General features: G+C 47.7%; 1 protein-coding gene across 2 annotated transcripts in view; it reads right to left on the reverse strand.

Moving 5' to 3' along the window:
- The window catches only part of CHCHD5 (coiled-coil-helix-coiled-coil-helix domain containing 5), a 56,192-nt gene extending 42,685 nt beyond the window's left edge, over window positions 1-13,507 (reverse strand). Inside the window, exons 1-4 of one of the 2 annotated variants that reach the window (XM_084776537.1) lie at window positions 13,001-13,479; window positions 12,393-12,533; window positions 12,141-12,306; window positions 8,618-8,803 (exon numbers count right to left, since the gene is read on the reverse strand). In XM_084776537.1, coding sequence (XP_084632663.1) covers window positions 8,780-8,803; window positions 12,141-12,306; window positions 12,393-12,533; window positions 13,001-13,002 — 333 coding nt within the window. In that variant the 5' untranslated portion in view covers window positions 13,003-13,479 and the 3' untranslated portion in view covers window positions 8,618-8,779. Of the gene's footprint in view, window positions 1-8,617; window positions 8,804-12,140; window positions 12,307-12,392; window positions 12,534-13,000 lie in introns of those variants that run through there. The other variant, XM_084776538.1, reaches the window with a different exon arrangement.
- Window positions 13,508-15,986: the final 2,479 nt, after the last annotated feature.

A 15,986-nucleotide genomic window follows, 5' to 3' on the forward strand; every position in this document is an offset into this window, starting at 1 on the left:
GAGGGAAGCAGGGGCAGAAACCAACAGGGGACCGCTACGTGCTGGCTCATTCTGTGCCTGAGTTACTCAATCTTACCTAACTACCTTTTTTTTTTTTTAATTCAGCCCAGGATGACTTGCCTAGGGACAGTGAGACTCACAGTGGTCTGGGCTCCCCTATAAACTAATAATCAAGACAGTCTCTTACAGATATGCCCACAGACCAATCAACTCCTCCAGCTGATATTTGTCCTTAATTGTCAAAGGTGACAATTAAGGCTAACCAGGACATCTGTGGGTCATGACAAGAGTGGCACCGAGTGCTCTTCTGCTTTCCCTCCAAAGATGTATGTTGGAGGAAGGTGCAACTGTGTTTTCAAATGCTAATTTTAGTGCCTTGAGATCTGCTTACTGCCCTGCCATGGGGATTTTTATGAATGTTGAACTATCTCTTATAACCGTGTGATAAGGAATGTTGCCCTATTATCCCTGATTGGCTAATAAAGAGGGTGAAGCCTGTGACTGGGTAGAAGAGACAGAGAGAGGCAGAGTTTTAGGTGTCTGGGTTCGGGGAGAAAGAAAGCAGCAGAGCATCAGGAGGGGAGGAAGCCAGAGAGAGAAAGGAGTCTTAATAAGGTAAGATGGTGCTAAGCACTTGGCTGTTGGAAGACTGATGGAGCAGAGGCTGAACCAGGAACCATCAGATTGGCAAAGTTATTGGCTTTTATGTGGGTTTTAAAGGTACTGGGATTAGAGTAGCTCAGAATTTGCCCAGCATAGTGCTTACAGCTTGAATATAAATCATAGTAGTAGCCGGGCGTGGTGGCACATGCCTTCAATTCCAGCACTCAGGAGGCAGAGGCAGGCGGATCACTGTGAGTTTTAGGCCAGCCTGGTCTACAAAGTGAGTCTAGGACAGCCAGGACTACAGAGTCTAGGACAGCCAGAGAAACCCTGTCTCGAAAAAAAAAATCATAGTCTTTCTGTGTGAGTCATTGGGGAACTAGGTGGTTAAAGAAAACTACTGCCTTAATAATTTACTGTACTGACTAATATAGAAAGTCTAATTCCTCTTTCTACAGGTATAGGTAGGCTGCACTTCCTAGCAAGCCTTGCAATGAGGTAAGGCTGATTTCTGATGAGAGCAACAGTGGTGGGCTTCTAGAAGCACCTCTAGAACTAGCCCCAGTAAGTGTCCCCCTGACCCTTGAGCCTTGTCTTCTCCTTTGTCTGTTTGATGTGTGAAGAAGGCTGGATGGAGGACTCCAAGCAGTGTAAGTGGTGAGTCCCTCGGAAGCACACAGCTGATTGATGCTCAGCGTAAGCCCTTGATTCTCCCTGTCCCAGGCAAATGAGCCCGTCCTTGATGAACCGGCTGGTACCACTATGGCAGGAAGTGAGAGAAAACAGCAGCTGACTGCTAGGCCCCAGCCCTCTGCCTATCACACCATCACTAATCCAGGGTCTTTTTTTTTTGTTGTTGTTGTTTTGTTGGTTTTTGCGAGACAGGGTTTCTCTGTGTAGCCTTGGCTGTCCTGGAGTCGCTTTGTAGACCAGGCTGGCCTCGAACTCACAGTGATCCGCCTGCCTCTGCCTCCCGAGTGCTGGGATTAAAGGTGTGCGCCACCACGCCCGGCAATCCAGGGTCTTTTTGTCATACCCTAAAGCAGACCATGTTTCATGTTGGGACCTGAAGAGGGCATGGTGACCATCTATTCACTCGTTCAAAATGTTTTGTGTCAACTAGGTATGATGTCACACACCTGTAATCCAAGCATTCGGGAGGATGAAGCAGGGGAATGAAGCGCTCAAGGCCAGCCTGGGTTACCTGGCAATAGCTTGACTTAAAAAGCTAAAACAAACAAACAAACAAACAAACACAAAACTCTGAACACCTACTGTGTGACATACACTACGAACACCTACTGTGTGACATACACTATTCTTTTTTGTTTTTGTTTTTTGTGTTTCTTTGTTTTGTTTTGTTTTTGAGTCAGTTTCTCTGTGTAGCCTTGGCTGTCCTGGAGACTCACTTTGTAGATCAGGCTGGCCTCAAACTCACAGGGATTAAAGGCTTGCACCACCATGCCCAGCTGACACAGACTATTCTAAATGCCTTTAGTATACCAGGAAGGAAACAAACAAGAAAAAGATTCCTGGTCCCTTCTGGTCCCCTGTTAGTAGGGCAGATGGGTAGGGAAGCTAACATCTTAAAAGGCCTGAGCAGGGTGAATCCCAGCGAGTTCTGAGAATCATGTTCCTGAAAGCTTGGAAAAAGATGAACGTGGAGAGTAATGAGAAGTGGGAATCCAGTTGTGTTGAATTTTGGAGGCTGCTGTAAGAACATTTGGGTACAGCTTTAAGATTGTTGGTGTGTGTGTGTAGAGAGAGAGAGAGAAAGACAGACAGACAGACAGACAGACAGACAGAGACAGAGACAGAGAATGTTTAGAAGACAGCTTTTGAGGCCAGTTCTCCCCTTTCAATGGGTTCCAAGGGCCATCAGGCTTGTGTGGCAAGCTCTTTTACTCTCTGAGCATCTCACTGGCCCAGCCAGTACAGAGGTGTTTGCCTTTGTGCGCGTCTAGACAGAGAAGTAGCATATATTCTGTATTCTGACTTGTGCCTTACCAAGTGGGCCTCCGGCTTTTGCCTCAAGGGAATCTTGAGAGGTTGAAGCGAAGTAGAAAGCGAGAGGAAGCCGTGACACAATGGTGGTGGCTCATCTGGATCTGGTGACAAGGTAGCAGGGAGTAGTAGCTAGATTTGAAATCTGTTTCGTGGGTGGTGGACTGATGATGACTGTGGGAGGAAAGGGGGGGTCAGAGGCCTGAGGTCTTTGGCCTGAGCACCTGGAAGAACAGACCTGCCTGCCTCAGGAAAGGCTGAGCATGGAACCAGTTCAAGAGCAAAGTCAAGAGATCAGCCCTGAACAAGGCAAGACCAAGATGCTCTAAGTCTTACAGTCCAGCACAGCAGATTGGAGTCTGGATTGGCAGTTGATATACAAGTTTGAGTGGAGGTTAAATTCCAGAAGTTTGTTACCTTCCATAAGTCACTATTGCTGGTTTTTTTTTTTCCTGTGGCCCACAATACTGAATCATCCATAGCAGCGCCATTTTGAATGCTGTGACAGTGTATGACCTACTATGTTGGGAGTTCTGTGTCAGCAGGTCATCTCTGACTATGGGTTAACTATTGCATTCTGTGTGGAGACAGTGATGGCTTACTTGCTCAACATTGTAAAAGTCATGATTTAAACAGCGAAGTGAGAATGCTAAGGAGACTGTGTCGGCATGGCCTGGATGTCACTGAAAACACAGACTAACTGATGATGATGCTTGCTTGACAAGTGGAAATATTCATACAAATGGATTAGGAGAGAGAGGAAGCAACCGAAGCAACCAAAGCACTTACACTACACAACACATAGAAGCATGTGAGAGTGTATGTACTCAAAATACACAAGGCAGTGCAAACGGAGATGGAGTTTCACTAACACACAGCATAGGCAAGGCCTTCAAAACCAATCAAAAGTAGCATTTGACCAGGTGTGGTGGTCCCAGCCTTGTTATGACACTCAGAGACATCTGACATCCTGCAGATTTTATGTTTTTAAGGACTTCAGAATCAGTTGGATGTACTTTAGGACTACATTTCTAGGTGTGTGTGTGTGTGTGTGTGTGTGTGTGTGTGTGTGTAACTTTATCAGAGTGGTGGTTCTCAGACTTGGCTGCATGTGGAATCAATTTTTAAGCTCTTAATATTTTTTAAGTGTAGTTTTCATCCCAAGAGATCTGGACTTAATTGGTATGAATATATCCTGGCTTTTAAAAAGCAGCATGCTGTATGATAGAAACCAGCATACTTTTTATCAAGATTGTTTTTCCTTAGAGAATCTGGCTTCTATTTGCACATATTCCCTCTGAATGGCTTTTTGTTATTACTTTGTTTTTGATACAAGGTCTTGCCATGTATCCCCACTGGCCTGTTAGGTAGACGAGGCTGGCCTCAAATTTATTGCAATCCTCCTACCTTAGTCTGTCAAGTGCTGGGATTACAGGTGTGTACCACCACACCCTGCCTCCTCAGATGTTTTGATGGTACTAATTGGCTTACCCATTGGAGCTTGGTGCTGAAAAATACTACCATTATAGTGATTATTATTTTCTTTTTGTTGTTGTTTTTTGTTTTTGTTTGTTTGTTTGTTTGTTTTTTCGAGACAGGGTTTCGTGATTATTATTTTCAACAGGGCACATTTACTAGCAGCACAAAACTCCATCTTGCAAGCCACAGAGGCAAAATAGAGGTTCTTGAAGACATCTTCCTGGCTGACATCTCCCACCTTTTTACACTCACAACCCATTGACTGGAACATTTGCCGCCTTGGAATCCTGAACAACAGTCTGTTGTCTTTTTTTTTTTTTTTTTTTAATTTATGTGCATTGGTGTGAGGGTGTCAGATCTTGGAGTTACAGACAGTTGTGAGTTGCCATGTGGATGCTGGGAATTGAACCTGGGTCCTTTCGAAGAGCAGGCAATGCTCTTAACCACTGAGCCATCTCTCCAACCCCCTCAGTCCATTGTCTTAAAAACCACATTGGCACTAGCATATCTCCTCCAACATTGCTGACTGCAACACCAGTGTTCCCAGTAACTCCGCACCCTTCACACCCAGCGTGTCTACTTGGCATTCTTTGTGAAATGAGTCAGGTATTTTGAAGGATTTATCAAAACAGTTTTTGCCAGTGGTGGCCATGGTGGGATGGGGCAATTGGTGACCGCTGTGACAGGCAGGGTCGGTGGGTAGGATAACGGTGACCACAACTGTGTCAGCTATGACAGGCTAAGGCAATCAATGGCAGCTGAGGCAATCAGTGCATAGTAGCCACGATGGTGGCTACAACTGAAAAGAATTTAGTGGATAACAACAACCAACAGAGGCGGTCATATTTGCTTGACTGACAGCTTTCCCTGTGTCTGCAGGCATGGCAAGCAGGAAGTAGCAGGGAACAAAAACTAAAGCCCTCAACTGAATAGTCCTCAACCAAAAGGGCTGAGGGAGGTGGGTGTTCCTCACCCCTTGAGTGGGAATGCTCTATCTCCCAGAGTTCCCCAGGGAGCTAAGCTGCTGCCCACAGTGACAGTTTGCTTGGTGAGAGCTTCCTTTCCCGGTCAGACTTCTCGTTGTTCTGCCACCACCGCGTTCTGGAATCATCTACTGAATCCCTGTCTCATCTCTAAGCTAAGACAGTGCCTCATGAGGAGATTATGATTCAAGCACATATGGCACATTAACAGAACTGAGCCTCTGCCAAGCCATAAAGCTGTGACAAATTTCAAAAGACAGAGACGACGTAAAAGATGTTACCAAACCGATTTAATTAGGCAAGATAACTAGAAAATTTCCCATATGTTTAGAAATTAAGATAGATACCTCTAAATTTCTAACTAACCAATACCAACAAAGAAAATAAAATTAGAAAAATGTTTTATATGTGATGTAATGTATATATCTTAGTAAAGGAAAAGCCTGAGACATTCATCTCAAAAAGGTATGAGTTGTGTGTGGTGGCACACATCTGTTATCCACTACAAGAAGATTGGGAGCTCAAGGTCAGTTTGTATTACATGGTAAATTTAGGCCATCCTGGCCTACAGGAGACCCTGTCTCAAACTAATATAAGCCAAAATAAAGATCAACACAGCTAAAGACAAATTATAGGAAAAAGTTAATAAACTTGACATACTCCTGGGCATATTGATAAAGAAATAGGGGAACAGGTAGTGTCTGAAGGGAGAGAGGCAGTACTACAGATGCTATGGACCTTAGATAACACAGCTAGTGTGAACAGATTTATGATAACCCTGAATCGTAGATAATGTGATAAATTCCCAGAGAAAATACAATGACCAAACCAGACATAAAGAAATAAAACACCATAAAGCTGTTTTGTTTGCTTAAACATAGCACAGATTCTTCTCCTCCTCCTCCTTCCTCTTCTTCCTCTTCTTCTTCTTAAGACAAAGTTTCTTTGTATAGTACTCACTTTGTAGACCAGGCTGGCCTGGAACTTAGAGATGTACCTGTCTCTGCCTCCCCAGTGCTAGGATTAAAGGCGTGCACCACCAACCACCCAGCTAAGCACAGATGCTTTACAGCCACATGCCATCTGGAAGTGTAACGTGTGAGGTCAACAATGCTTGGGCCCATAGAAGGGAATAGCATGATGCCTTTGAGGTTTCCCCTTTCACTCTGTTGGACCCTGCAGCCCAAAAGGAAGCCATACACAAATGTTCTAGTCTGAACCTCCATTTCGTTTTTCTCATCACACTCTTAGGAGCATGAAGCAGAAACCCCACTAAAACAAAACAAGCTGGGCTGAAAACATGCCCCAATCTGAGGGCTCAACCTACAGCCCAGGAAAACGAGCCAGGGCAGGAAGTCACCAGGTGCTGGGTAGCACTTTCATGGTTACAAGAACTGATGGTCACCCTCTCTCTCTCCACCACCTGTTCTCTTCAGACTCATAACCACACAGCACCTGGCAGCTCCTCCAATTCCACTTTGACTCCCAAGCCAACAAATTTCTTTTGTTTTGGAAACAAATAATCAGAGGAAACTCCCATGGGCCAGGCTGCTTTCTAAGGTACAACACAAACCTTGGGATTCAAGTGGCTGGCTACTTTTGGAATCAGCTCAAGCGAGGAGAGACTTGTCTCAATAGCTAATCTTATGGAGGTCATGAGCATTGTTGAAGCAAACAATTCTGGCGGTCTGGGATCTCTGCAATCCTGAGGACAGCTCACAGGAGCAATTGTTACTATTCTTGGGGTACAGCTAGTAAGTAGAGTGTTTGCCTAGTGTTCACGAAGCTCTGGGTTGGATTTGTCAACACCACATAAACTGGGCATGAGGCACAGTCCTATAATTCCAGCCCTTGGGAGGTAGAGACAAGAAGAAAAGAAGTTCAAGTCTTCCTTGGCTACATAGGAAATTCAAGGCCAGCCTGGGATACACGAGGCCTTGTCACAAAATAAATATAAATTTTTAAGAGATTGGTTTGGTATTAACAATCTGGAAAGTTCACACATAAATAAAAACCCTAGTGGTTTGCATGAGACAAGTTAAGACTTTAATATCCTTCATCAACACAAAATGGCCTTTTCATCTCAGACCTTGTTCTCGCTAGGCTTCTCCACGTAGCGTCTAGCCTGTGCCTTAGCACTTAAATTTAGGATAGTTCATGCTTGCATGGGAATGCCACCCCTGGGATTTCGTACCTCTGTATCCTAGACTGCTTCTTCACAACCTGGCCCTATTGGGGGGTCAGTGGACACCTAAACAACTGTTGCTGCAAACACTAGGAAGGTGGTGCTGATTCAGATCCGCACGGGCCGGCCCCTTCTGTATCTGATCCCGCCATCTCTCTACGCTGTCCTCTTCTAATGCTGACCCACATGGATAGAGGTGCCAGAGAGGGCCAGTGCCTGTGACAATGGCCCTCCTGACACGCAGGGAGTTGGTAAGTACACTAATTTTCTAGACACAGTAACTGTGTTCTTTGCCATCCTCGGAGGTCTCATTTCCCATAGTGGTAGCCAGCTTGATAGTGCATTCTCTAAAACTGCATTTTATTCATCTGCTTTACTGGGGGTGGGAGGCAGGGGGATGTCATGGAGTACTTGTGGACGCCAGAAGACCACTTGGATGAGTCAGCTCTACCCTTCCAACATGTGGGTCCCGGGGATCAAACTCAGGCCATCGGGCTTGGTGACAAGCACGCTCACCCATTGGCCATCTTGCCATGCTGATGACACACTTTTGATTGGCTACCTTGTCTCCCCTCCCCACTCCTACCACTGTTTCTGGATTCAGTCTGAGAATATACTATTGGGGCCCTGTTCGGAGGCTTGGCTTCTGGGAAATTGCTAATCGAGACAAAACAAAAATCTGGTGAAGGAAAGTTCCAAGCCATGTCCTTCCAATGTTTAATTTTTAAATATATTTAACAAGATGGGGTCAAGTCCGGCTTCAAACTATGTAGCAAAGGATGACCCTGGCCTTCTGATGCTCATGCCTTGCTTCCGCCTCTACATGGCTGTTATTAATAAAGTTGATATTTTTACATCTGTGTCTGTAGCCTGTGTCTCCTGCTGAGCTGGCTCTGGTTTAGCAGTGGGAAAAGTGTGCTGTTTCTTGCTCCTCCCCCAAGTCTCAAGAAAACTGTGTAATGGTGTAATGAATGCAGGCTGGGGGCACAAGTGGTGGGCAGGGCATATCTGACGGGCATGTGTGAGGCTGTGGGCTGTGGTTCCGGAAGGAAGAAAGCCGGCATGGTGCCTCACACCTGTGACCCTGGCACTCAGAGAGACTGCGGGGAGTCTGAATCCAGTGGTCTACACAGTGATCAGGCCTGCCTAGACTCAAAAAAGGAAAAACAATCTAGTGACTGCGAGTGGGAGGGAAGCCTTTTCTCACCGTACCCACAGCAGGGGACAGAATGGCTGAGTCATCTTAATCCTAAACCTAGCACAGGAGCATCCTGAGCTCCTAGCAGACCAAGCACAGCTGGGGGATGGATGACCAAGCTTTCCTCTAGCTCACCTCTGGCTCTTTCAATGCTAAAGGCTGGAATCAAAGCCCAGTAACCAGTGTTTGTTTATTTAAGAGTCCTAGTGTCCAGGGAAGCCAGACCCAAAGCAGAGCCCTCAAGACTCCAAAACGGTCACTCTTCTAAATGAGGAGGACATAAGTAGGGTAGCCAGCCATTCATCATGTCTCAAAGTCCAAGGGTCTTCAGGAGGCAGGAAGCGGCTGTGCCTGTGGAGAAAACGAATAGGTATTGACTGGCCTTGAGACACTGATGGGGAGGTGATGTAGATGCAGCAGGGCTGTCCTCACAGAGTCCAGTCTGGAGGGGAAAGGTGCCAAGTGGTGACCTTAGCCATTTGCCATAGCCTAGCCCAAACAAGTTGGCTAGGGTAAGCTAAAACCTGTATTTGGAAAGTACTATTCTGTTTTGTTTTTTAATTTTCTTTCTTCCTTCCCCCGGCTCCCCCTAGGGAGAGAGACGGGGTCTTACTCTAGCCCACATTGGCTTGGACTTCACCAGTAGCCCAGGCTGATCTAGAACTCACTCATGGAACTCAGGCTGGCTTGAACTTGTAGCAATCTTCCTACCTCAGCCTCCAAAGTGCCAGGAGTCCAGGCCTGTGCCAGCATTGTTTCAGGTGCAGGGGATGCAGTGGGCAAAGCTCTCTCGCTCTAGGAAACTTCCTCTCAAAATAGGAAGAAGAGTCCCGCAAAGAAAAAAGCTAGTCAGCCAGGCGTGGTGGTGCGTACCTTTAATCCCAGCACTCAAGCGACAGAGGCAGGTGGATCACTGCAAGTTCAAGGCCAGCCTGGTCTACAAAGTGAGTCCAGGACAGTCAAGGCTACACAGAGAATCCCTGTCTCGAAAAAACAAACAAACAAAAAACACAAAAAGAAAAGAAAAAAGCTAGTCACTGGGGTAAATTCTATGCACTGGGGTAAATAACAGAAGTCTGTGTGCAGAAACAGGGAGTACTAGGCCCATCAGTGACATAAACATGAGCCCTCCCACTAAGGCCTTGTGATCACATGGGAGATAGGACATTCCCATGTGAGGACCATGGGGAGAACAGAGGAGGCCTGAATCTCACCAGCCCCATTAGGAGAAGGGGCAGGACTGGGGAAGGACTGGGCATTTGTTGCTCTTAGTGCAGTGGGGAGCCTCGAGCCAGGAGGGGAGACAGGTTGACTTCATTTCCATTTGGTTTTTACTCTTACATTAATTACTTTACGTTGGGGATGCCCATGTGCAGCTGTGCATGCATAGCAGTGGGCAACTTGTGGGAGTGGGTGATAGAACTCCAGTTATCAGACCCGGAGACAACGCCTTTACCTTCCAAGCCACGTCCTGCCCTGGTTTCCATTTAAAAGCTCTTCCTCCTCTAGTTGGAGGGAGAGGGTCTGTGGGGTCATAGGAGACTGAGGGGTCTGCTTGTCTTGGCAGAACAAGCAACCTTAAGGGAAGAGCGGCTGAGGAGATGATGGCTCAGGGGCTGAGGAGATGATGGCTCAGGGGCTGAGGAGATGATGGCTCAGGGGCTGAGGAGATGATGGCTCAGCACTTGTTCCTCCCTTAGAGAACCTGCTTCAGTTTCCAGCACGCATATGGCGGATCCCACCCACCCACAGCAACTCCAATTCAGGGGACTCTGGGGGATCTGAAGCCCTCTCCCGACCTCCATACACCCTAGGCACACACATGGTCCACACACATGCAGGAAAAACACTGATACACATAAAGTGAAAAATAAAGCCTAAAATTAACAACAAAAACCTACAACAAATATTCCTATGAGGTGGCTGAGCACCTAGTGTGGACAATACGTGATCATTCCTGAACACTTCCTGAGGAGAACTGAAAGTCCTTCTGGGCAGATGAAGTCTTTCATCCACTCATATCCTAGACAAAGAACCACTGAGTACCAGGCACAAGGAGAGGGTGCTCTCCTGAAGCACGAGATGCAGGGAAACAGTAGGCCATGGCCCAGGATGGAGGGAGCTGGTGGAGCTGCTTCTGTTTGGTTTTTTGAGACAGGCTTTCTCTGTGTAGCCTTGGCTGTCCTGGACTCACTCTGTAGGCCAGGCTGGCCTCGAACTCACAGAGCTCTACCTGCCTCTGTCTCCCAAGTGCTGGGATTAAAGGCGTGCGCTATTGTGCTGGCTTTGGAGGAGCTTAAAAGCCAGGGAATAGGAATGGAGGACCAGAGGAGGTTTTCTGAGTGAAGCCCCATGTAAACAGAAAAAGAATTAGACAGGAGATGGACTCAGGAGGGCAGTCCAGGCGAAGTGAACCATCTGGAAGAAGCAATCTGTGAGACAGTAACAGTTCACTTGTCCCATGAGGGTGGAGCGTGGAGGTGGGGCGTGGAGAGAGGCAGGAGCAGAGGTACCTGTGACCCGGGCTGTGCTGGAGATGAGAGCTGGCCTGGCAGAACCACAGAGAGGTTTCTATGTAGAGGCCAACATGGTAAGATTTCCTCTGAGGTCACTCTGGAGCCATCACAGAAGGATAAGAAAGGACAGGATGGACCAAGACAGGGCCCAGAAGGTGAGAAAGAAAAGGCAGAGTTTCAGGGACAGAGGACCCATGACAGGTGTTCAGACGAGGGTGGGTAAAGGTGGGAATTTCCTCTTTGGAGTGGTCCAGCAAGAGAGGCCAAAAGCATCCAAAGGAGTTTCTCACTCTTCCTTCCATTCCTGACAGCCCCAGAGCATTTTAAGACTTTTTCTAGTTGCATCATCAATAACACTTTAATATCTGATATATTATGTATTGTATACATTAAAACATCTTTTGTGTGTGTATGTGCAGCCCCCCCCACACCCTACCAGTACAACTGAAAAGCAGTGAAAGGAACAAAATGGACAAGGAAGGAAGAACATAAGGGATCCAGAAGAGTCAGGGACTTTGTTCCCAGTGTGAAGGGGAAGCCACTAGAGAGTTTTAAGCAAGGGTGCAGTGTGAATGGAATATAATGAGATCTGGTGCCCTCTTCTGGAGCGCAGGTGTACATGCAGGCAAAACACTGTACACTTAAAAAAAAGAAAGAAAAAAAGAAAAAGAAAAGAAAAATGGCTGGACTAAAGCCGAGGTTCCAACTTAGCAACAGCCTGTGAGACAGGGTAAGCTGGAGACAATCTCAAGAATAAGCAAGAAAGAGTTCTGATTTAAGTCTGTGATTGGCCTAGGGATCCAGGATGGATTTGGACATTTTATTTTGTCTCTTTTTCAGAGCTGAGGACCAAACCCAGGGCCTTGCGCTTGCTAGGCAAGTGCTCTGCCACTGAGTTAAATCCCCAACCCCTGGGTTTGGAAGATTTAAAGATTTTACGATAGAGACAACCAACGAGAGGCAGAAATAAGAGCTGAGCCCTGAGCGTTGTGGAGCGGGGTGGGAGTTTCCGAGGAAACAGTGGAAGTCTCCAATAGTGCAAGCACACGTTTTACATTCTGAATGCGCAGCCAAGGCCGTGTGTGGAAATGGGGGTGGGGCTAAGGCTTGAAGGTATTTATTTTAAACTAGAAAATGAGGGGGAAAGAGACGATCCAGTGAGCCTCCATTACCTCTCCGGTAGCGGGCGAGGCTGGCGGCTGTACCTGCTCAGCACACTGCAGGAAGCGGCGCATGTATTCGGAACAGTTGCCAACAGCTGCCTCATTCAAGCGAAGACACTTCTCAAAGGCTTCAAAAGGCTCCGCGCAGGCCTGCCGAATCTGACGGATGATCGGGCTGCGGGAGTAGAGGGCATTTGAGACCCCGAAGCATTCACACCCCACCGCCTGGCACCCTCCAGCTCCCAGGGGTTTTACACTCACTGGGAGGACGTGCAGTGAGCAATGCTCATCTTAAGGTGGTGACAATCCCGATGCCACGAGTCAGGCTTGGCTGCCACGCATTGGCCATATTGCTCCAGCTCCCGGCTGCAGTATCGAGCAGTGACTTCCAGGGCGGCCTGCCTGTGGGTCGGGGTAAACCGAAGATAATCTCACGGGTAGGCAAGGAAGAGTTCTGATTTAAGCCTGTGATTGGACTAGCAGCGATCCAGGATGGATATGTGACGTTTAAAGATAAGAGCACTGACTGCTCCAGCCACCTGGTGGCTCACAGCCATCTATAATGTGATCTGATGCCCTCTTCTGGCATGCAGGTGTACACACAGGCAGAGCACTGTATACATAATATATAAATCTTAAAGATCTTATGACAGGGACCACCAACGAGGGGGGCAGAAGCTGAGCCCTTGAGCGTTGTGCGACAGGGTGGGAGTTTCTGGGGAGACAGTGGAAATCCTAAAACAAGGTCTGCCTATTGTGAGGCAGGCATGGAGGATCTCCCAAGAAAGAGTCTTGAGTGCAGTCATTCCCCGATGGGGATCATGCAGTCTGACAAGCACGATCTAGAGCTATAGCAAGTTACCACTCACATCTCCAGGCGAGTTCAGGCGCCGATCAGTCAGGGCGAAAAGACCCGCCTTTTCCGGTATCAGGTTGTCATGGCGGCGCCCAACTCAGACCTCCTGGCCGGCCTCACTCTTCCGGTTGCCGAGCGTCCCGGCCACTTATCCCATCTACGTTCAACCATCATGGCCGTGTCCTGCCTCGCCTTCCGGCTCACTGCCTGTCCGGGAGGCGCCTCCCTCTACAACTACTTCCGGCTCGTCGGCTAGTTTTTATTTCCGGCTTGTGGGGGCGTCGCTTAGAGAAGTCCACCGGAAGTGGAACTTCGTAAGTGCTGCTGCCGCTGAGCCTCGGAGCCGGTTACCTGTAGGTCTGATCTGCAGTTGCTCGTGCTGCCACTTTGCTGGCTGCAGTTAGTAGCCACTCGCCCGCGTGGCTACGACCTTCCACACGCTGCGGCTGACCCGGCCGCTGTGCCCGCCCCTGCCGAGGTTAGGAAAAGGGGGACTGACGTCTCAGACTGAGCGTCCACCATCGGCTTTACGCCGGCGCATACGCCTCTTCTGACGTTAGTGCCAACTTGGTGGGAAGGAATCACCATATTGGGCCTCCTAACCAGATACTCTATTCACTCAGACAGTGTCCTTTTCCTGGCATACGTGGTAAAGGCGGGATGAAAGTGGATTTTACTGCTGGCGTCTTTGCAATCCAGAACAAATTACTTCTTTTGTAACTCGCCCTCGGTCTTGTTTCCACCTTCCCCATACGCCTTCAGGCTTAGACCTGCAAGTTCCTTTCCCTGTTCAAAAGGCTAAATAGTCCTTTGTCGGGGATTGAGGTCTGCACACCTGGTATGCAGAGGCCTAAGACTCTTAAGACAAAAATAGCGGCCACCCCCTCCGTCTGCTGCTGTAAAATTGATTGATGACTGCGGTGGCCTCCCTCCTGCCAGACAGGGCAAGCCCGTCTTGAGCGCCTGCACACAGCAGGGCTAGAGAAAAGGCCGTGTTAACAGAAGATTGTAATCATGAGTTCCGTGGCAGGCACTGACCAGGGCTAAATGACAGCTCCCCGCGGTCTGTGTCCGCTTCATGACAGGAGTAAGACGGGAGCTGCCCCTCTCAGGACACTTGGATCTCATGGAAACATGGCGCATACCTTCACTTCTAGCTGCCTTTTGGCTGATGGCTCTTGTCGAAAGTGTGACCAAGAATCAAATGTAGAGAACTAGATGACCGTAAGGTTTGAAGTGCAGCAGATCTGAGAAATGAGTATCTCATACAGATTGCCTCTGTCACTAGGGTTCCCTCCTGGGCAGCTCATTAATGCATTTTAAAATGTACTCACCAGGAAGCTCAAGGGCAACTTTATTAGTCTGAAAACCCCAGGGCAGGCAAGCTGTTAAGCACCAGCGTCTGCTGAGAAGAGGCAGCTGAGGAAAGGAAACTGTGCGGAAAGAGTGTGCGAATGGTGTTCATGTTTGTGCAGGTGCTTGCCTTTGTGGAGGTCAGAGGTCACTGGCAGGCGTCCTCTATTGTTTTACACCTTACATTTTTGGGGGGGGGGGAAGACAGGTTGTGTCACTAACTCTGGGGCCCACTGAGTGAGCTTGGCTGGCCGGCCAGTGAACACCTGGGGTCCTGTCTCCTCATCCAAGCACTGGGATTCCTAGCGTGCCCTGCCAGGCCTTTTATGCGCCGCGCTGGAGATCCAGAACTCAGCTCCTCAGCCTTGCATAGCAAGCACTTCACTTACTTTACTGTCTCCCCAGCCCCTTGACTTTTTTTTTTTTTTTTTTTTTTTGAGACAGGGTTTCTCTGTGTAACCTTGGCAGTCTTGAACTCAATTTGTACACCAGGTTGGCCTCGAACTCACAGAGATCCACCTGCCTCTGCCTCCTGAGTGCTGTGATTAAAGGCGTGCACCACCACGCCGGGTAAATATGACATTTTATGATTCTGTTTACATGTAGTTCTTAAAATTATAGAGAGCAGGGTGAAGGGTTAGAGACAACAACAAAAGGCACAAAATGGCACGCCGTGTTTAACAACGTGTCCCGTGGGTAACAGCGGTCTACATAGAGGACAATGGTCCATGCAGCTGCACAGAAGCACACATAAAACTGGCAAATCTGAGTAAGCTCTTGGGTTGCTCAATTTCTTGGCCAAAAATCTACAATTTAAGATCAAAATTAATTTTTAAAAATGTAGCTGGGTATCGTGGGATATGTTGCTAATTCCAGCACTCTGGAGGCTGAGGCAGGACTAGGTTCCGTCAATCTTGGCCACCCTCAACAAAACCCTCAAACCCACAACTATCTATGACACCAGTGAGCTGCACAGTACCCACGGCCACAGGATTGTGAAGGAGACAGAGAGAGGTGGCTGAGTCTAAAGCTGGGTCTATTCATGGAAAGGGGGAAATATCAATTCAAGGTGTTTTCCTTATGGAAGAATTCGAACACCCACTAACAGGCACCAATACAGCTGTATAAGACATTATACATAAAAGAAATTCATACAAAGGCTAAAAAGAAAGAAAAATGCAAAGGCACACAGTCACTCACTAATCAGATACAGTCAGCCTTAGAGGAGGAAGCCCTGCCATGGTCAGACATCGCTGAACCTTGAGGACATCAAGTAATGGAAAGATGCCAATCACATAGGACAGGTACGGCACGATCCCACTATGTGTCACCAGAGAAGCCAAACTCCCTGATGGAGAGTAGAAAGGCCTTTGCCAGAGGCCAGCAAGCTGGAGAGCTGCTTGTAGCTGATAATTGTGCTGTATTTGGAACGGTGAAGAGGACATCTCAGATCTCTCTTTCTTTGTCTCTCCCCCCCCCTCACACACAGGTGCACAAAGAGATTGCAAATCTGTGTATTTACCTTGACTGTGATGATGACATCACAGACCATACCTATGTTCCAATCTACCCATCCAAATTATATACACAAGACACAAACTAGCCTTAGTTTACATGTATGTAAAAATAAAAAGTACACATGTAGC

This window comes from Acomys minous (assembly GCF_964271855.1).
Source record: "Acomys minous genome assembly, chromosome: 3".
Taxonomy (NCBI): Eukaryota; Metazoa; Chordata; class Mammalia; order Rodentia; family Muridae; genus Acomys; species Acomys minous.